Here is a 21,228-nt window from a genome sequence, read left to right as displayed (position 1 = left end):
TTTGATAACGTACACCAACCATTACCGGTCGTAATATGTTGCAACCAACCTTCACCAGATCGGGACTGCTCCTAAAAGTTTTCCCGCAGGGGCTGTAATACGACACGTCGCCTTTTATCACTCCCGTCTTTCCTAGTCCCTTGATAACTGTTTCACGCTTCCAACCGCGCTCTAACGGCATTTGAAGGTCTCTTTCGCTGGGCTTGAGCTTTCTCCTCTTCGCGCTGGGTGTGCCTTCCGTATTGTCGTCATCGGTATCCGTGACAACGTCGGTGTTACTGCCGCTCTCGCTGGTCACGTCCATGTTACTCTCTTCTCCCGAGGCCTCCAGAAACTTGTTTTTCATTTTTTCCTGCAAAGATTTATATATAGGGAGAATGGTTTTAGTGCGAAATCATAAGTAAAAAAAAAAAGAAAAACGAACATGGCTCCTCGCCCACGAAGCACGAATTGGTCGAGGTCGCTTCTTCTTCTGTATCTTCGTTAGCAAGTGATAGTACTTTAACAAAAGATAATCGTAAAGATATATGGAAATTAGATAAGTACAGAAGTCAGAATAAAAGAATAATGCTCTATTAAAGTACAATGTAATCATAACGTTAAAATTAATACTCGACACAAAGGTATTTCATGTTGAGCCCGGTAGCTGGCTTTTACCTGGTTCTTATCGTCCTGGCCAGTAGCGACGGAAGCGTGCAATTGAGCCGCCAATATATTCGATCTCAACAACGATACTTGGTGAGACAATGGCACACTTGGATCCAAAGTCGGAGTGGGCTTAATTCCTAGAGCTCTGCTCTGAGCTAACAACGACGCGACCGTGTTCTTCTTAGGCTTCGACACACCGCGGCCGAGATTTCGTGGCCTACCGTCCTTGTGATGGGTGGCAGTGCTCGCACTTTCGCTCTCCTCGCTGCCGCTACTCGGCCGTTGTGGCGAGTCCGCGGCGGCGAAGAGCTGCGCCAAAGAGGGACTAGGCGACGCCGGCACCGGCACCGAATTCTGCGGCACTCTTCGCGGCTTTGGTCCGGGCTTTCGTCTCGCTACGATAATCCATAAAGTTTTTGTTATTTTAATCGTGTATCTTCTGAAAAATAAACTTCTCGGCAATAATTTTCAAAAATATGGAGATTTAAACGATGAGCTTATATTGTACATTTGCGAAATTGCTCTTAACTCTCTATCTCTTTACTTCCCAAACAATTTTTCCACTGAATAAAAACATACGACGACTTTACACAATTTTGACGACTTTACACGACTTTAAAACGACTGAAAATGCCGCGCGCACAGTTGCTATACTTACACGTCCGATCGGAGGCAAGTAACGATTGGCTTAAATTACTGAGCTGACTGAGCGGCTGACTACCAGAAATCGGCGAACTACTGCTCGTCGTGGCGGGCTTCAGGGAGAGATTTAGGGGCGCGTCCGAATCGTTGATGTTGTTGTTCGCATTGCTGTTACCGCTGCTACTGCTGCTAGTATACGTCGGTGGCGCCGACAGAACGGAGCCGTTCGTTGAATGGGCCGGCAGTTTGATTACCTCTACTCGATCCACCGAATCTCTGTACTCGTTCGAGTCGGTCTAAGGAAAGACGAAACGCACACGATTACACGACGTATTGCGCGTGATTACATTAGATTCGTAGCGGATGTAAAATTAAGGAAGCAAATTTAATCCCGCAACTGAATATCAATCTTTAAATACTCGTCGCAACAAAGAATAACAAGTAATAGACTTCTTGCAATTTTATGCTTAGGTGTTTCAGAATTGCAGCCAACATGTGCGGCGGCTGAACGTACCCCCGTGCGATTATACTTCCTCGGTTCCATCATTAGCGACGCGGATGACGTCGTGTTGATCTGATGGGCGCTAAGGGCAGGGACGGCCGGCGGATGTACGCTGACGCTAGGAGTGTCCAAAGATATTGTCTTCTTCCTACCGCGGTTCGTCGTCCCAGGAACCTTCGGACCGACTATACTCGACGTATACTTGATAATCTCCGTGTCGGGAGGTAGGCGCACACCTCCCAATATACTGCTAGGATCACTAGAGAAAACATCGCTGTGAAGTTATTTATCCTTTACAACAATTGAAGTAGATTAAACCACATAATAATGATAATAGCGAGAATCATGAATTTATATTGAGATCTAAAAACTGGATATTTATGTATTCTAATTCTAATTATAAATCGTATAATAGAGCGTCGTGAAAGATCTACCGCATAATTGAATTGATATATTCACCTTCCTTCCTTCGCAGAACTGTCGCGATAGGAAAAACGATGGCGTGAAAATACAATTTTTTAGCGAGTTAGATAAAATCAATCTGCAGCCTTGGGTCGTGTATTTAATATGCGAAACGAGTAATCTCTCACCTGACGACGTTCGATTGCGAATTTGGCGTGCTGCTGACCGGAGTGCTGTGATGAGAGGACGTCACCGGTGGTTGAGTGGACACCGGCAGACTGCTGCTCGTCATACTTGGCGTGGTTGAGCTACTACTGCTAGCTGGTGTCTTGTGACTCTTACTTGACTTAGCTGTTCGGCCGTGAAAACGAACAAAATAATTATACATTTGCAATTCCCCTAATTCGGATTATCGTCGAAAAAAACGCGTCCACGTTCGCGTCAATCCAAGATCAGCAACTGTCAATTGTTAACGAAAGTAGATTCATAAACTTTCAAGAGTCTCAAGTTTCTATCTCATTAACAAGTAACCTTGTTTAACTCGAAACTTGAGAGAAACTTTAGAATTACGTTATAACTTCAAATATAAATTTAAAAAAATGCATAAAAATACACAAAACACCTTGCTCGCAAAATAGAAAATAATTATAGCGACAAGACGGAAAAGTCATGTATAAATATAACTTGAACAAATTTAAAAAATATAAAAATACCGTGAACTAAAAGCAGGAAGTAAAAATCGTGTCTCACGTCGGCAGGTTTAGAGAAACGTTAAAAAAAAAGAGAAAACGGTTAAAAATACACCCGTTCAGCTATTCCGAGCGACGTTGTTATCTCGGAAAGGACTCGGCGATCGAGGATTAAGCGTACGGAAGCGAGCGTTTCTCGAGCATCGCACCATGCAACATTGTTCGATCGTTGTTACTTACACTTACTGGACTTGTGGGACGAGAGGGACGGGGGATTAAGTAGAGAGGCGGGATACGGCGGCAGGAGGCTCTCGGCACCGGGCGGAAATCCTGGGAGTCCTGCCGCTCCTTGTAGCCTCGCGAGGTAGTCTTGCGCCGCCAGATGAGAGGCCATTGTCCACCATGCACTGGCTGCTGGATTGATGCCTGCAACACGAACGGTGTGCTTTTCCGGTAAATCCGCGCCCGGTCTATAAAATTCGATCTCGAAACGCGGCTCAACATCGCTCAATTGCCCTGGGTCTGGACGAGTCAATGAGAGAGGGGCACAACAAAATAATTTCCTGAAAGAGACGACGTCGATGTAAATAAGTAAGTGACGAGGAAAAATCTCTAGTCTCCCTGATTTGGATTGCAAGAAAACTAAAGTGCGCATAGTATATCGGCTCTATGCAAAAATATAGAATTTTAGTAATGTTTACTTAAACTCTGATAAGCCTTTGCGCGAATTAAAAACAGCAATTATATCATATCGATTGTCACGCATGATATTTATCGGGCCTTACAAATATCTCTGATAACAGTTCGAGAATCGTAATTTGAGTAAAAATGTCGAAAAGCAGTTTTGATCAGGTCGCTGTATATGAAAATATGATGGCATCTCGTTACGCTTATTACACACGTCGCGTTAGATGTTAGCCAAAGAAATGATCCCAAATTATCGCGCGAGTAGTCTTGCGAAAGACACGCTTCCTAGGAGGAGCGATGTTGGTTTCAATAACGTGTGTATAATCATGATAATCGATGGGACTTCAGGGGTGCATGAAGGAGGGAGGAGACGGGAGGCGAGCATAAGAGACGGGAGGCGAAGAGAGGAGGGGAAAATTTACTTACCCAGACTCGCAGCTTGACTGGCGGCCACGCTGAGTGTACCGAGGCTGCTGTGAGGGTACGGGGACGGGGGTGGCGCCGAGGCTGGTGTGTGGCCCCCGTAGCCAGGCGCTGAGCTCCCCCGGCCCAGAATAGCGTAAGCCGAGGGCAAATGGGGGGCCCCCAGGCCATAACCACCCGGCATCCCGCCGAAGAGCGACGACGCTGCGCTGTCGCCTCGAGGCCAGTATGCTAAAATTAAAATCGAGGAGACCGTTATGAATGGGCGCGAACCCGCGAATTTGGCGCGTACCCCTTACGTAAGCCCCGCGCGTCGATGAGTGACGCTCGAGCCAGCGACAACGCTGTCTCGAGGGATCGCGTTGATGTTCGAAGCAAAAATAAAGTCAATGAAAACGAGTGTTGTGTCTGCCTTAGATATGACTATCGATATTAATAGAATAAAAACGTCGATTTCGAATTGTCGATTCTTACTTTATCGCAAAGACAACTATTTACAGTATTTATATATTTAATTGTTATATCAGTGTGAATTGCTTTCATTTTATTATTTATATTTATTTATTTTTATATAAGTAGACTTTTCTTTGTAAGTCGCAAAACTTAATTCGCAAAACTCAGTTCAAACAGCCTTACTCGCTATGACGCCGACGCACTCATGCTTTGTGGAATCTAATTCTGTTACTCTATTCGCAATCATGACCCCTTTGATTTTGTGGTACTGGACGCGAACAGTGCGACAACTGTTTTGCATAGACTCATATCGATGCCTACTATAGCGTGCCTACCGTATTGCAATATCGAGGCCCGCCCGCGGCGATTTGAGTAAATTAATTAATTACCCGAGAGCAACGTGTATGTCATTTGTTTACGTCATAATGCCGCACGTTAGAGTAATAACGCTAATTTATCGTGCTCTATCGTGCAACGGAATACATTTGCGCGCTCGCGGAAAAATCGTGTCGGTGAACCGAGGCGGACGGGCACGTGAATCTCACGCGCGATGAATAAATACGTCGCTCATTGGGAAATGATTTCGTTACAAATGCACCGTGAATGTTTGCGAAGAGCTCGAGATTGTTAAACACGTCGCGATAATTTTGCGAAATGTTATAATATTACCGGCCGCGCCGGTATATTATAAATAATATTTTGTATATTCGGAACGAGGCGAAAGTATATCCGCAACGAGCGCGAATACGTTCCCTATCAAATTATAAATTTTTTGCTTATAAATTACTTGCGCAGGGGCGTCCAAATAACCCCGGCTCTCTCGATCTCCTTAACAATCCCCGCAATTACAGCCCCCTACCAAATCGCGTTATCGCGTTAACCGTTTTTACGCGCGCTAATAATAACGACAACAGAGCACCCTGTAACTCTGTAACGCAAGAGCGCATAAATGATGTAATTGAGTAAATCGTGCATGCATGCGTGTTTTAATTTTAGAAATTAAGTGCACGCATCCGGTGCAGACGCAAGGGAAATAAATTCGCGGATGCCAAGAATTTGTTAGGCTGTGATATCAATCGCACCGACACTAGGGAAATCTAAGCCATTCCTTTATATATATAAAAGACTAAAAAACCACAAAAACTATACATTCGATTAACAAATATAAATCTCAATTGAATTTTCTTCTTGTCGCAAGATAATATTTTATATCCGAGAGAAAGAAAACCATGTTATTCTTTTTTTGCAAAAAGAGAAATAAGAATTCCCATCGCTGAAGAAATGTGCGATATAATCGCGCAGCTTTATTTATAGAAATTTGAATTTAATGAGCGAAATGTCGCAAGAAAAAGAATCCATCTTACGATATTGCGTAAGTTTTGCGGGTGGTTGTACCCGATCGCTCACGTCGTATTCGCACAATTTATTGTTACGAATGCCGGCGCAAATGTACCGTTGATTTTCTACGAGTGCGACGGCCTTGAGCAAGGCCGTGGCATTGAAATCCGAGCGCCGCTTTAATTTATACCGGTCGTTGAACTCCGTACTCCGGCTTATACGACTGCTTCACCCAGCGGAGAGCAGCCATCGCCGCCGTTGCTGCCGCATAATGGTTTACGTGCATACGCACGTGTTTACAATGCACCGCCACGTGAATACGGTGAATGAGACACGGCGGGATCAAAGTTTCATTCGTCATCGATCCACGGTCTTTTAAACGTTCTGTGCGAAAAGCCGAGGAACGAGCGTCCGATATCTTTATGAGACGTTAAAAATTCAATTTTCTTCCCCCCCCTCTCTCTCACTCATTCATCTTCCCTTTTGAACGGGGTGTTCAGCGCTGTAAGTATATCGCGGCCCCAAAGTTGGCGCAGCTCCAAAAAATGTCGATGTGCCAAGAGATCCCGATAACCATGAGAGAAAGAACCGAATATTTGAAAAGGCATCAATCAATATAGCCGTACCCTTCGCGCTTTTTAATTCACTAAGGCTTCGTCGTAATTTCATTCACCATCAATTTCCTGGATGCTACACAATACGGTTCGCGTATACCGCCCGGCTTCTGACCTCGATTGTTCCGCGGCGACCCTGCAATAACGCGCGGAACAATTTTCTTTTTCTTAATGACTTAACGACGAGCGGAAAGTCGTATGCCCTCTCCTCTTTAATCTAGATGCTTTAACGGCAATCCATTTATTCGAATAACCGACGACCGGCTAACGCATTAACCGTGGCCGCCATTTTCGGAACACATATGTATGTTGTTTGATGTAACGTTGCCGTGCCGGAGCTCGTAAAGACTGCCGATAAAATACGCTCGTTGGAACGTTGGAAGGAGCGGCGACGGGCGCTAACGCTTACTACCATCGTTGCTTTTCCAGTCGACATGAAGCGACGTTAATACATATTCACGTGTGACGTGACCCATATATCGTCGAATAGAAATTACATCCGTATCGATGCGATACGGCGTAAACGGCAACATCAGCGTCTCGAATAAATCAACCTTTTGTTTAGATTGTCGTAATGCAGCGTACGCGGACGTACTCGCGCGAAAAAGAGAAGAAACACGAGATATGAAACGTTAAATCGATAAGTACCGATCAATCGAGTTCAAGAGATTCTTTGCTCCTTCACGTTGAACTTGTTATGATAACGCCTGTCACTCGAGTCATCTTGTATTCATAAAAGTCTTTCCGGTATTTCCAATATTAGAATAGTCATCAAAGCACGCACCTATTTATAGATTAAATTGTAACAATTTGCGTGATCATAGATTTCCATACCGGAATCTCGCTATGTGCTGTAAATATTAAGTTGCTTTCCATTTACACTCAAATGATCTGAGTCACTCAGTTATGTGAGTACTTTATACTCAGGTAAGATATGCCATTTTGTATTTACCTGCTTATTTTGGTGACAAAGCTATCGCATAATAATACAGGTCCATAGCCTCACTTTTAATGTGAGTCTATTAGATTCATTAAAGCACATGGTCTCGATTGTGGATAAAAGCTAAGTTAAATCTCACTTGCCAGCATGCAAAAAGAACGTGCATTTAACTGAGTTATGACGTCACAAGTGAGAATTATCTGAGTTTTGATGTAAATGGAAAGCAACTATTGCGTCTGTCGCTTTAGCCCGTTTGATAAATTTATATTTCCTTACAGTATCATATTATTATTATTTATATTTAAATCGCATTAAAACTTTATATAACAATATTATTTTTTTATTTCCTATAAGGCTTTGAATAAATCATTGTAAATGTAAAGTCTATACTTCTGGACTACCAATTATCACAACGCGGTTGGTAATTTGCCATAATTAATACTAATGGCTTGTACACAAAATTAAACGGCATGTCATACATTCCAACATTTATCTAATCAGCGATGTTTGACGATAATGGCCCATATATTCTCACATATATTCGATATGTGAGTATAAAATGTGTTACCGTCAGATTATAAATTTTATATATCTGATTTATACTCGAGAGAATTTTAATCCTGCGGTAAGACGCGATATTAAACGCAACAAACGCGATGTATGCGACATCACTTTTATCTAAATTATTATTATTCTACTATAATATCTATAATATTAGTTGTTATTTTAGAATAAAACCATAAAGTTCTCTACACATTATTCCTCTAATGTAAGAAATAATTGCAATTGAGAGAGAAGCAACGTCGATTCTGCTACAACTCACGCGTGTGTCGCGCGGTAGCAGCTTAATTTTTAAAGAACGAAAAAAGCTGCAATGCGCCTAAGATAAGATGCTACTTCGAGATGAGAACCGTATCGGACAACATTGCGAGGATCGCTAGTTCAGAAGCAGATCTCACGCGCGCGACACACTTATACGGCGCGAAGCAAATACGGCTGGAAGAAGCTCTCCTAGAATAAGCTGTACTCAAGATTCGAGGAAATGACTCTCTCCGCAGGTTTTAGGCGTAAATCGTAATTGCATCGAGGCGAGAGGTAGCAGACGAGCATCGTATACATTGAACGTTAACGGTACACGCGCGAATACGAACCATTATCCCCGAACGTAATTGCACTGCACTTCGCTCGCGCGCAACCTCTCCTTCCCATTACAGCGTCACCATAGTATCGCCCGGTACCAGCATCCCACAGTTCCACAGCGCGACTGAACGAAACGGAGGCGACTGGGCTGTCTGCCGACAGCGAGATTTTACATACGCCTTACGTCACTCTCATCAGCGGGAAAGATTCCGAACACGTCACTCCGTGAAGACCTCGAAACGCGCGACCGGATTCTCTCTCTTTCTATCTCTCTCTCTGTCTTTCTCTGTCTCTCGCTTCTGGGAAAATTCAAGGCGGTCGGCAAATTAAATCAAACGTTTTCGCGAACGTTGAGTTTAACATTAATTAACTACCCGTTGAGGAAACGAGCGGAACGAGCTAGGAGGCGAGTTCTCAGGGAACGATTGTGATCGGCCGCGCTTCGTGATCCCTAATCCGCCGCCAGTCACGCGCGAACGAAACGGTCGGAAATGCAGATAAGCCGAAGCCGGCGGCAAGTCGACGTATCTCAGAGGCCGCGGCGATGCGTCACGTCTATCGATTTGTGATTAAGCATTCGTACGAGCGAGGCGATGGAAGGGGTGAGGATCGCGGAGGAGCGCGGCGGCGGGACGGCGCGGACGACGTCGACGTCGACGGCGGCGGGCGCGAGAGCGAAAGAGAGGATTGCGTGGTGGGGTCATCGCCGTCCATCCGGCTGGCACACGTCACCGCCGCCGCCGCCGCCGCCGCCGTCCACGTTCGTTCGGATGCGACGTGACGCGTCGCGTCGCGACGCTAATTTCCTGTTTTTCGTGCCGCGCTAATGAAGGACTCTCTTTCTCACACCCCCGTACATTGTTCCCCCCTCCCTCCCCCGCTAATCGACAGACTCGAGAGCCTCGAGAGCTCGAGAGGCTTTTTTTCCCCCCCCGACTGACCGATGCGACCGATGCAAATCGAGGCCACTTTGACCTCCCGACCTGCCTTTTTCCGTCTTGAAATTGATATCTGCGTATAGGGGCCGATTTCACAGTCTCCGATTAACTTGATCCTCCGATTAAACTCACTCTTCGTCTCTTTCCAGGGGGACAGTTAGAAAGAGATGCCAGAGTGAGTTTAACCGGAGGATCACATTAATCGGAGACTGTGAAATCGGCTCTAGACCCGCGTGATACGTATTTCGTATTTTCTTTCAGAAATTGACTGTCGTACAAGAAATATTCTTCTGTAATAATTCTGTACCCGACTTATTCTCTACCGCGTCCTGCTGTATCATTCAAATTGTCGTTTAAGTGACTTTCGTATTTCGAAGCGGAGACGCGATGTATCTTCCCGATATGAGAACGAAAGGCCAATTTGTAAAACGCTACAAAGACACAGCGGACTGCATTACGAAACTTTTCCCCGAGTCCCGACGACTTTTGCGCGCTTTGTCCTGTCGACACTCCATTCGCGAGTTTCAAGGTAACGCTACGGTGCATCTGTCTTCTTTCACATCTGTGGGTCGAAGACATCAGAACAACATGTTTTCGAGAGAAATCGAAGTCAACGGTAAAAAATCAATTAACACAAGAAATTACTCGCACCGCGCTTTTCGAGACTTTATTTGCTTTGTGATACATACGTTGTATTGCTATGTATGGTCATAGAGTAATTAACATTTTATTTCAATAGAGAACTACCGGGTTGCCGTAGCGGAAGCAAAGTGGGAAGGGCAATCGATAGTTAATACGTCGAGATATAATTTAAACGTATGGTCCTGGCAGTTTATCCGTGGGTATCAGATGCCATAGTAAATTTAACCCCTGCCAATCCAAGCCGGCGAGAATGTCCGACCGGTAGATCGCTGCAGACATCCCGTCGGCTTAAATCGGAATTGCTCGCCTCCAAAATGTCCACGTTCCGGCCGCTTCTAATAAAACCGCACCGGCGGCCTGCGCTCTCCTCTCGTACGTCGTTATAATCTTAAATAAGCTAAGCGAGGCTAAAGCTGGAGGCGGCGCGTTTTTAATCCCTTCCCGTTGCGTTTGCGAGTTGCAGTGCGTGCGGTGGAATTATCGAAGCCCGACGAGTATGCAGTTAGTTTAGTTAAATTTAGTCAAGTTTAGAGAAACAAGGCGAGATAGGAAATAATCGGATCGTAATAGATTGATCGAGAACAGAATTTACTTTAATCGTAAAATCCACATTAAATATGTTTGAGCTTAAAATTGGATTTTACAAGCTTCATATTGAGAAACTAAAGGAAACTATTTTTCTAATTATTCATTTAATAATTGGTCGAATTGCAATTAGTATAAAGCGTTTATAGATATGCGCTTAGTGCTAATTATCTAAAATATTATCCGATAATAGCGACAATTGAGGGTAGCGCAAATAATGCAAGGAGATTGGATTCGATCGTCGCTGTAGTAGCTCGATGATTCCAATTTCGTTGCTCGTCACGTTGCTCAGGACGGTCTGCGAGAAAGGTATCTCGACATGTGGCGGGATATGCACGCACAGAGCGAGAGAATTCCGACGCGGCAGCGAAACACGCTCCGTGCGCCGCGGGCTTAAGCGAGATGAAACGAGATGAGAGCGCGGTCGCGCTGCAGCAGCAGCAGCAGCAGCATCTCGGTCGCTCGGGAGAGGAGAGCGTGTTCGTTCGGTCCGTGAGCCGGGAAAATGGCCGTGTTATTAAATCGATCGGTGCTCCGGCCAGTGGGGAGGGGTCGGAGCCGGGCCTGGGGTTTAGGGCGAGGTGGAGAAGACGGGGCGAGAGAGCGACGTGCGTATTATAGATATACGCGGGGCTGATGAGCGCGCGCGGCAGCCGACCCCGGTGGAAAGGGACCAAGGATTACGAGTGGTGGCCCTTACTCGCTCCAGAGAAGCGGCCAGACCTGCGTACACCCGATACTTTCGGCGCTTGCTCGCGCGCGGCGAAAACGAGCGGGAATTGAGAGAGCGAAGCGATGGGGGGGGGGGGGAGAAAAAAAGAAAAAAGAGAACAAGGTGAGGTCTGCCGATGCAGAAGAAATTAACGCGATTCTTGAATTCTGCTTCGCTTTAGTCGGTAATTCTCCTTTGTGTAACTTCAAAATAATATACACAGAATGTACATTGTTTTTAAATTAATCCCACGATTAATGTTCGCAATTGTCGCGAATCGTTTTAGAAAAAAAATTTTTTTGGAGAGTATGATTATACAGAAATTCAAACAATCCGGATAGCTGTCTCTTAAAGATGATTACTTGATTACGGAACCATTACTTTGGTAGTCAAATAGATTTAATTAGCCGACAATTCCCTCCACCTAAGTGTATATGTACATACGTATACGCGAAGAGAAACCACTCACAGCTGGACGCACTATCGAGAGTTCCCCGCGATCATTTTACGACGCTAATTCCCTTGATCGACGTTAACGACCCCGTGATTTTCCGCGATAAAAGCGCGACGTAGGAAACACGCGCATTTACTCGCTCGTAATTTCCTCGCGGCGCGGCGCGGCGCGGCGCGGCGTCGTCGGAACTGAAAATGGCCAAGCGCTACTACTCCCGACCATCGTGGAACAGCGTAACGTAACTTCTCGTCGCTATTTTCGGGACGCAGAATATACGGCTGGAATTTTTTTCGGTGCACAGGCCCCGACGGCAGGAACGTGCCAGGAAGAAAATAGCCCGGACCAACGGCGCGTCGCGTAACGACGCGGATCTTACGGCCTGGAAAGACGACACGACGGCCGGGCAACTTCCACGAAAATCTACCCGCGTCGCTGCCGCGAACACGTGCATCCTAGGAGTAACAATTAGATATGCTGTGCGTGGAACGACGTGAGATATTCGCCTTGAGATCTTTCAGCGAGAAAACATGCTGGTCATTTAATTTAATTATTTAGTTGAATCAACTTTGTATCACTATAATGCCGACAATTAGAAGATATATCTATGTTAAAAGAACAAAGAATTATAATGCAAAATACATTAAAAAGAAAGATTCGTTACATCTGACTAACTTAAAAAGCATAACAATTAATATCAAATTATTCGGTAAAATTATTTCAAGGTACGGAAGATTTTAATATTAAAATGCTTTTCATGCCACGTGTCTATATTGACCTCGAATTTGCCGAGTATCGCATCGTTGTTTTCCGATTAAACTCACTATCGCTCACCCTGCGCCAAATTTAATGCGGTAAAAAATAAAGAATCGAGCGATTTATAGATCATAAATCTCTCCGCGAGCAGATGTTGGAACCGTGTTCCACGTGTGTAATTCCACGGCTGGGGAAGCAAAGGGTTATAAGTCGCAAACTCGCGCGAAAGTACTGTTCTTATAAAATAAACTATTGCCGGCATCTGTGCGCGAGTGGAATAAATTCACTCGGAATCTCGACGGTTGTCTCTCGTATTCCTTCTTCCCCGATATATACATATATACGTACAACGTTCAATGTACATATGACGCGGAATAAATTATTCTTTCGCAAGCTAGCATCCCCTTGCTTATATAAGAAACGAAATATATACACATAGAGAAATGAAGCTAATCTATAATAATATAATTAATATACAATAAAAAAGTTTTACAAAGTTTTGCACCAGTATAAAACAATTCGACACATACACGTAACTCGAGCTTTCATCGGATAGAAAATTTTAGTATGCGAAACAAATCGGAAAAAAATAAAGCATAATTTTACAAACGTTAATATACTTAAACATCCAATACGTTATATCAAACAAATTGCAATTAATCAAATACATAGAATTGGTTCCAAGCGAAATATGAAGACACTATTGGATTCAATATTGGTTAGCTCATTAAGCAAGATGCAGTATAATTTATCGACTCGGAGCGCGTAACGAGTTTTCACCCGCAAACGTGCGGCACAAAATATCGCGCCTCTAGTAGTGCATTATTTCGCGCGTCACGAGCAAAATCCGCTTTGCCGAACGAGGTCTTAATAAACCGGTCCCCGTCCCCAATTACGGCTTTGGAACAGTCCGCTCGGACACGCGGCGCTCAAAAATTAATAAAAAATATTTAACGAGACCTTGCGCGCGGCGGCCAACTCTGCCGTCGCGCGTTACGATAATCGCGTTTGTGCCGGATGTGAAAATTGCGATTTTACAACTTCGCCGCTCGACGGCGGGTTATTATTTTCGAAGTCATCTCGGGATCTCGAGCCGCTCTCTCTCTCCATGTCAAATTCCTCGCCGTCGCGCCACCGTTGCGTTGCCGCGCGCGCAAGTTTGTTAACGTATCGCGTTATGTATACGTATACTTGCCGTTCTCCAATGTTTATAACTAACCGCGTAACTGTAACTCGTGTAATACAATTTACAGCGAAGCGAAACGCATTTCCCGTCGCATTGGCCGCCGGTAACAAGTTACGACGAACAGTCGGGCGACATCAAACATATTAAAATCCGCGGGGGCCCGAGCGATCTCCATCCCTCCCGGACTCCGGAGTCCGGAGCGAGCGCTTTGACGTTCGTAAAAAAAAAAAGCCGCAATTACTGCGTTTCGACCTAATACAAAGTCGATACGGAGAAAATCCCGGGGTCGCGTCCGCCGTTCTCTTTCCACCGCTTTCGCGACGCGGCCTCGTCATTATTTCGGGTCATAACCGTCCAATCCCGATCGAGGGGCGACGATTCCCACCACCCTCCACGGCTCTTTGTGACGAAGAGAGGCCGGCGGATGATCGATCGAGAGATCGGAATGCCGGGACGGGAGTAGATAACGACGAGCGACGACGACACGATGGCTGGCTCGCCTCCAAATCCGTTTAATTTCGTTTACGGGACGCGAGGAACGGCAACGGCAATCTTGCCGGCTGCCCGTTTACCAGAATCGCGCGGATGCATCGCGATGGGATTGCCGAGATTCGTCGTATTCACGTCGAATCGAACCGACCGCGTTGAACGATACGCGATCGACGTTTTAACGTCAAACAGCTGATTGCACGACGTGGCGATGGAAAAAAAGCTCATTTCTTGAGAAAACAGAAACATTATGTTTATATCGATCGTAATGCTCAACTTTTTCGCCTTTCATCCAACGATAATAGATTAAAATATTTAAGTTACGGAAGAATTATTTATTAGACTTTTTTTTTTAATTACCGGTAACTTCTGCGCCTAAAACTCTTAAATTACTTGCAAGATTCAGAATCAAAAAGTTTTATATGACATTTATTTTTATATTCTGAACAAGTAAGACTTCTGTCTTTCATAAAATAATATATCTCTGAATTTTGTAACTTTTAATCAGTTATTAAACACTTAATAATGATAATAGTTATTAAATACTTAAAATACAGAATGTCATGTACAAATATCCGTAAAATATCGAAGAGCTCTCGCGTGACGCATACGTAAAATCTTGTGGAATTTACGCTCGGATCATCGTGGGCGGAGAGGTCGGTGTTAAGGTGGCCCCAGGCTTAACTCGTTTCTGTGCCACCTAATCGCATTACTCTCGTAGCTCGCGTATTTCCTTCTTCGGATATAACCGGGTAAGCCGAAGGCGTAAGTTTATTAGCCGTGACGTAAACTTGACGAAATTGCAGTTAGGAGATCCGCGGAGTTATCGATTCATCGGCGGATGGTCAGGTCGGGGAAAAAGTACGGTCGGGAGGAACGGCAGGTGGACGACAGGCCGGACGAAATTGGAGAAGAAAATAGATTACTCGGCGATTCGTGCGCTCGTCGCGCAGCCGCGAACGGAAAAGATATGCAGTGTGACGCACGAAACGATATTTCGTACGTGAATTGTATAACATCAGCAAACTGCGAGGTGTTCATTTCTCGCTGCGACTTAATTGCTCGCAAATTCGACGTTTTATTGCTTTACTTTAGAAATGTGTATTTAAATTTGAGGTATAGTTTCCTGACACCCGGTAGAACTAGCCGCGTGCGTAAGCATAACCGGTTAACGGCTACGATACGTAAACGATATTATGTTACGTAAATAGATTAATAATTAATAGGTTAAGGGTCGTTTACGGGCACGGTCGAGGTAGGTAATAAGTGGAGAGTTTTCTCTTCTCTCTTTTTCTTTCTTCCTCTTTAGAGATATTCGTGTTTAAAGAGCTAGGGAACGTAGGTTTGTATTACTATATAGCTGTATATATCTGATTACATTTAGATATATACAGCAAGGTTGGAAATAATTCTATGTATAAAGTTTCGTTTCTACAGAACTTTTTAGCTTCAAACAGCTTAGCTCCAACAGTGAAATATATTTCGAACAGCTGTTGCTCTAAATCTCTTCAGCCAACATCAACTGCGCTCCTTTCAACAATGTCGCGAATCAATTACGCGCAGAAACGAATTATCTCCCTAATTTAATTTAATTTGCCTAACGTGAACTTGAACTCTATCTAACAATAGACGAGAATGAGATTAAGTAGGATACTATCTGTCAAATCTATTAATGCTGCGTTACTTGCAATTTCGAATGTAAGAAACAGGTAAATAATTGAGATCGAAGAATCACTTATCTCTTCGACTTCAAAAGTTAAAAGAGAAATGACAAATGAAGCTGATACTACCTCGCAATTCTTTCTAACATCAACGCCGTGAATATTTTCACTTGTCTCCGACGTGACAGAGGCGCGCGATTCACACGTGATATCGTCCGCCAATCTTTCCCGTCCTCTCCCGTTCTCTCGAGATATAAGATCACTCGACAAAGAAAGTACCACGAGCATATACATTGAAAGGTATCGGCGGTTCAAAGTCCATCCGAAGCGCTAACAACGTGCATTATGCAGCCGCGCTGCGAGGTGGTCGTGGCACGCGGAATATTCCCGCCGAGGCAATCTGCACGAAAGAAATTTACGGTTACATAATTCAGTGGCTTAATGTTTTAAGGGGAGGTGGGGAACGGGGCTGTGGCGCGGGAACGTATATTCCTGAAAGTCGATTGATATTCTTGTATTTCTCGGCTGGATGCGTCTCATAGGGCACGAGAGTAACACACACGTCGCACATCCCTTCGTATGTTCTCCCTCCCCCTTGTGTGTTTCTCCTCCTCCTCCCTGCTCCCTCACGGTCGTTTTTTTTTCATCGCCTCGAGAGCCGCGTGTATGTACGAATTCGAAGCACGATAAACGCATTTATCAAGCCGCGCGAGCGTTACGCGAGTGGAAACGAGAGAGCGATGAGCGGGCGTTCGTATCAGTGGCGTAGTTAGATTTCTTGCGTTATTACATGAATTCTTCGTTTTTATCAATTTATATGCACATTAGTAGATGACTATATAAAAATATATAAAAATGTACGTCGAACTTATAGAACTAGAATTAGTAAAGGCAATACCATAAGAACGTGTAGTGTGTGAAATTACATGTTTGTACAACACCGAGGTAGCAATTTATGTGAGAAGTACGTATTATATTTAATTAAAATAATTTCTAAATATGTAATCAATCAAAAGAACGTGTAATAGACAACACTGAACTACCGAATACAGTATCTGCTTTCAGCAAAAGATAATAAATTATGAATTATGGATAAGTCTAGATTGACGTTAAATACTGATTTTATACTCTAATATTGAATTAATTATCATTATCATGAAGTCGTGTCAAACTCAAAATAAACGTATTAATATCGATATAAATAAGCGTCAAATACTGACTTCACCAAATAATCCCCAATAAATCGGGTATTAATAATTAAGATTACACAAGAAAAAAAAACTTGGTTTTTCCGTGCATATCTTGCGCGTTAAATAAACGAAACGCGTGTCATCTGCACTCGTGGGTTCCTATGGTTTTTGTTTATTCACGCTACATGATAGTTACACCCCTGGTTCGTACGTAGCCGGCGGCCACGTGTGAGTCCGACATACTATCGCTCACGCGCGCGTACAAACGAGAGGGGCGTCATTTGTGCCGAGTTAAAGTATGTACTCGCATTTACACGCATTCTCTCGCACCGGCCACGTGCATGCGTAAACGACAATAGTTTACGCGTATAATACATAAACTATGCAAATGATCGTTCTAGATGTAATCTATGCAAATAACGCGCAATCTATGTAGACACTGCTATAATAGCTGTAACTACTCGTGTCTTTCTTTCTTTTTATTTACGTATGTAAAACGATTGTCCCAAATGAAATAAAGCTGGTTGGATAAATGCGAATTTATCTTCCTCTCTTTCTCTCTCTTTCTCTCAAAGAGACTAAAATTAGAAACAATTCGAACATTTTCTCATTTTTACTGGACCGTTGTATCAATAGCGTAAATTATTACAATGCTTAATACGCTGAATGGATTATTTAACATTGAGCACGCGATAAAAATACGAATCCGTAGCGCGTATTTTTACGGCGCATTTCATGCTAAATTAAAAGTCCAATTTCCATCTCTGGATTTGCATCAACTGCAATTCGATCGTACTTTTGGCGAAATAAATTCGTATTCCACGTATTAAGCGCACGATATTATCGTCAGAGATTCCGAGAGATAGCGCATTCCATTTTCACAAGCGATATACAATTTTGGAAAAAGAAAAGAGCCAATACTCGAATCTGGAGTAGAGAACATTTTTTCGTGTTAAGCGCGCATAGAGAATACTGGAAATGTTTCACCAGGATTTATTGCTTCACTCACACTTTAATCGCGTCTCCGTTCGCGTCTTCGATCGGGCTCTCGCCGGCGCGCATGGCGGCACGATGAGCTCGACAACAAACGAGCTTTAAGAGGAGACCATGGCTCGCCCAGCGGTGTTCGTGTCGGGTGTGGGTGGTAAAACCGTCAGGTCGCGAAGGGTCACAGAGCAATGGAATCGCAAACGAGCGACGAGAGAGAGAGAGAGAGAGAGAGAAAGAGAGAGGAGGGGGTGGAAAGGGGGAAAGGGGAAGCGAGACAGAAAAGGCAACAGGAACACAAAGAACGAACGAGGCGGAGGGACAGAGAGAAAGAAGGAAGAGAGACAGTAATTTTTTCCTGTGCGCTCGATTCTTCGCCTTTTATTTCCCACGAATGACAGCGTTTTATTTGCGACGTACGACACAGGCTAACGATGATGCATGCGCGAGAGACAAACGAGCGCGATAAAGGCCTCGATAAGCGAAAAGTCAAAGTGTTGCCGATGAAGAAATGAAAAAAAAAAAAACAATAACATCCGAATGACCGTAGTGCCATTAACGTTGTATAATGTGGCACTTTGTGAAATTTAAACTCCGTCAAGGACTTTCACGAGAAACGTTACTTATTCGATCGTCGAACTCTATAGCGGGATCATTATCCGTACGCGAAGTTCTCCACGTGCGTTCTTTCACGTTGTTACTAATTTGGCGCATAATAAAGAGAAAGAGAGAGAGAAAGAGAGAATGAGTGTGTGTGAGTGCGCGCGCGAGCGTATTCCTTGCGATCATCGTAGAAAAGGAATCAAGAGAGGAGAAGATAATGGAGACGGAGGAGAGAAACTGCAGTACAGCGGAGAAGTATCGTTTACCCGCACAGATCTTTCCGTTTTCCTACTTTGCCTAAATGACGGCGTCTTCTCATCTCACGGTGCACTCTCGCCGCGGCGCTGATACCGCCGCGAGTTCTCCGCCCTCGAGATATTAACGATGCCGAGAGGTCGACGTCGACGTCAAGACGAGGAAGCAGCGACGGCGGTGGCGGCGACGGCAACGCGGCGGTGTGGATGTGGGTATATATCGCAAACCCCGGATGGTAGCTTCAAACGAAAATTCTGCCGCGTCCAACGAGTTTGTATCGAGCGTAGGAGGTAAAAGCACCACGGGGTTGCGGATAGAGAAAGATAGAAACAAGAAGAGAGAGAGAGAGAGAGAGAGAGACGCGGATAAAGGTAGGACGTGAAAGAGAAGGCGAATGCAGCTTCGAATGAAACAGGACGTAGTGTGGGTCGACGAGCGCAAACGAGAGATAGCCAAAAGAAAGAGCGAGAAAGAAGGGGGAGGAGAGGAAGCGAAGAGAGCGTGATAGCGCGAAAAGAGAGCAAGAAAGAGGGACAGAGGCTTCTCGTAGCGCGCGATGCTGCTGTTGCTGTTGCTGCAGAATGAGGCAGGGACGAGGGAAACGAGGAACGCGAGAGAGAGAGAGAGAGAGAGAGAGAGAGAGAGAGAGAGAGAGAGAGAGAGAGAGAGAGAGAGAGAGAGAGAGAGAGAGAGAGAGAGGGAGAGAGAGAGAGAGAGAGAGAGAGAGAGAGAGAGAGAGAGAGAGAGAGAGAGAGGGGGGGGGGGAAACTGCCACAGACCTCGGTCTGCCCGTGGTAGGCGAGGTGAGGTGGCAATCAATAAATATACAGAACCGGCGAAGAGCGAGGGAGACGAAGGGTGGCCGAGCGACTGAGCGAGCGAGTAAGCGAACGAACGAACGAGCGGCGACCGACCGAGAGCGAGAGAACGATGAGAAAGAGAGAGGGGCACCTCGCCAGTTGCGTCCGTCCGACCGTTCGTTCGTTCGCTCGCTCGTTCGTTCGTTCTTGCGTCCCCAAAGCCCTACGGACCTAAACCCGGAGTGAGAAAGGAGAAAAAGCGACACGGAGCGCGAAGGATCGAGCGAGATGGCGTGGACGAAAAAAGTCGCCGGCGAAGACGGAGACGGATGACAGCGATGGACAGGAAACCTAGCTAGCGCGGAGGAAGGGGAGAGGAAGACAGAAAACGTAGCGGAGGGCAACTTGGGAGAGAGAAGTCCCACCCGAAGGCCGAGAGGAGTGCGCGGCTCGATGGCGGTCCAGGAAATACGAAGAGGGACGGCGGGTCGAAGGTGAAGGGACGAAATAAACGACGAGGTCCCGTCTTCGTGGAGAGCGACCGAAAATCCTGCCTAGCGAGGGAACGAGAGAGCCTTTCGAGATGAAATCGAGACGAGTCGAGAAATGAGGAGCGCAGAATGCATCTCCGGCTGCATTAACGGACAATTGTTCCGTTCTCGTATAGAAGAAACGCATGTGACTTATCAGACAAATAAATGTATATCCTTTTTGTAAATTATAACGCAAATTGAGTTTATATTCATATATATCATTAAAGTGCGATTACTACTTTATTATCTATATCATGAAAAAACTTGCTCTATTAATTTATAACTGTTAACTCGCGGCATAATCGCTTTCTTTCATTGCTTTGTACGTTATATAATTATTCAAATGGTCCAATATAATTATTTTCAGATCTGTATTTAGCTAAATTTTTAAAAAAGATACAAGCGTCGCTACAGACTGACTTTGAAAATTCAAGATTAAATAACTTTTATAGAGAACCATTGAGAGACCTCAATTTGCCAACCGATTCCATCTCTCATACTTGAATACGGCTCTCACTCGGGCGAGGGTAAAAAAGTTTAGGGCAATGTATCTAGACGCAGCGCTCGGAACGAGTCTCGACGAGGAGGAGCGCGAGTTCTCTCCTTTGTCGCGAGGAAGCGGCCGAGGATCGACGGAAGGAGCCTCGATGACCTTGGAAGGAGAGAAAGGCTGGGTAGGATGTGCGCGCGCGGGACTAATTGATTTCGGGCCGGGGCTGAGGGGAAGAGAAAGGAGGCCCTTCGCTCGTTAAGGCGGCACTGATATATATCGCGTTGACGCGCGAGAGCGTATTGGGCCCCGCTTTGCATCACGCGTCCGGCTTTCGAACGACCCTGTAAATCCACGGCAAGTGCAACGCGCGTCGTAACGGTGCGGTATATACACACACACACACGCGCATGGAGAGAATAACCTTAGATTAGTGAAAATATATCTTACTTGATCCCCGATTTCATTAGAG

General features: G+C 44.9%; 1 protein-coding gene and 1 long non-coding RNA gene across 14 annotated transcripts in view; one reads left to right on the top strand and one right to left on the bottom strand.

Annotated features, from left to right (window-relative positions):
• The window catches only part of LOC139768126 (uncharacterized), an 82,625-nt gene extending 80,392 nt beyond the window's left edge, over positions 1-2,233 (top strand). For both annotated transcript variants that reach the window (XR_011717282.1, XR_011717283.1), the window contains exon 2: positions 1,762-2,233. This is a non-coding gene — a long non-coding RNA (uncharacterized lncRNA). The remainder of the gene's footprint in view (positions 1-1,761) is intronic.
• Positions 1-21,228, bottom strand: part of LOC139768121 (bromodomain adjacent to zinc finger domain protein 2B-like) — a 150,698-nt gene that overhangs the window by 22,132 nt on the left and 107,338 nt on the right. For 9 of the 12 annotated variants that reach the window (XM_071697996.1, XM_071697999.1, XM_071698002.1 and 6 more), the window contains exons 5-13: positions 3,997-4,224; positions 3,124-3,309; positions 2,383-2,545; positions 2,252-2,269; positions 1,805-2,051; positions 1,307-1,586; positions 658-1,043; positions 425-499; positions 50-352 (exon numbers count right to left, since the gene is read on the bottom strand). In XM_071697996.1, the coding sequence (XP_071554097.1) occupies positions 50-352; positions 425-499; positions 658-1,043; positions 1,307-1,586; positions 1,805-2,051; positions 2,252-2,269; positions 2,383-2,545; positions 3,124-3,309; positions 3,997-4,224 (1,886 nt within the window). Of the gene's footprint in view, positions 1-49; positions 353-424; positions 500-657; positions 1,044-1,306; positions 1,587-1,804; positions 2,052-2,251; positions 2,270-2,382; positions 2,546-3,123; positions 3,310-3,996; positions 4,225-8,489; positions 8,712-21,228 lie in introns of those variants that run through there. The other 3 variants (XM_071698001.1, XM_071698000.1, XM_071697998.1) reach the window with 3 other exon arrangements.

Source organism: Temnothorax nylanderi, unplaced genomic scaffold (genome assembly GCF_030848795.1).
Source record: "Temnothorax nylanderi isolate EJ_2023f unplaced genomic scaffold, tnyl_v1.0 TNYL_tig0014_pilon, whole genome shotgun sequence".
Taxonomy (NCBI): domain Eukaryota; kingdom Metazoa; phylum Arthropoda; class Insecta; order Hymenoptera; family Formicidae; genus Temnothorax; species Temnothorax nylanderi.
The sequence above is the reverse complement of the archived record's forward strand: the minus strand, read 5'-3'. Positions and strand labels throughout refer to the sequence as shown.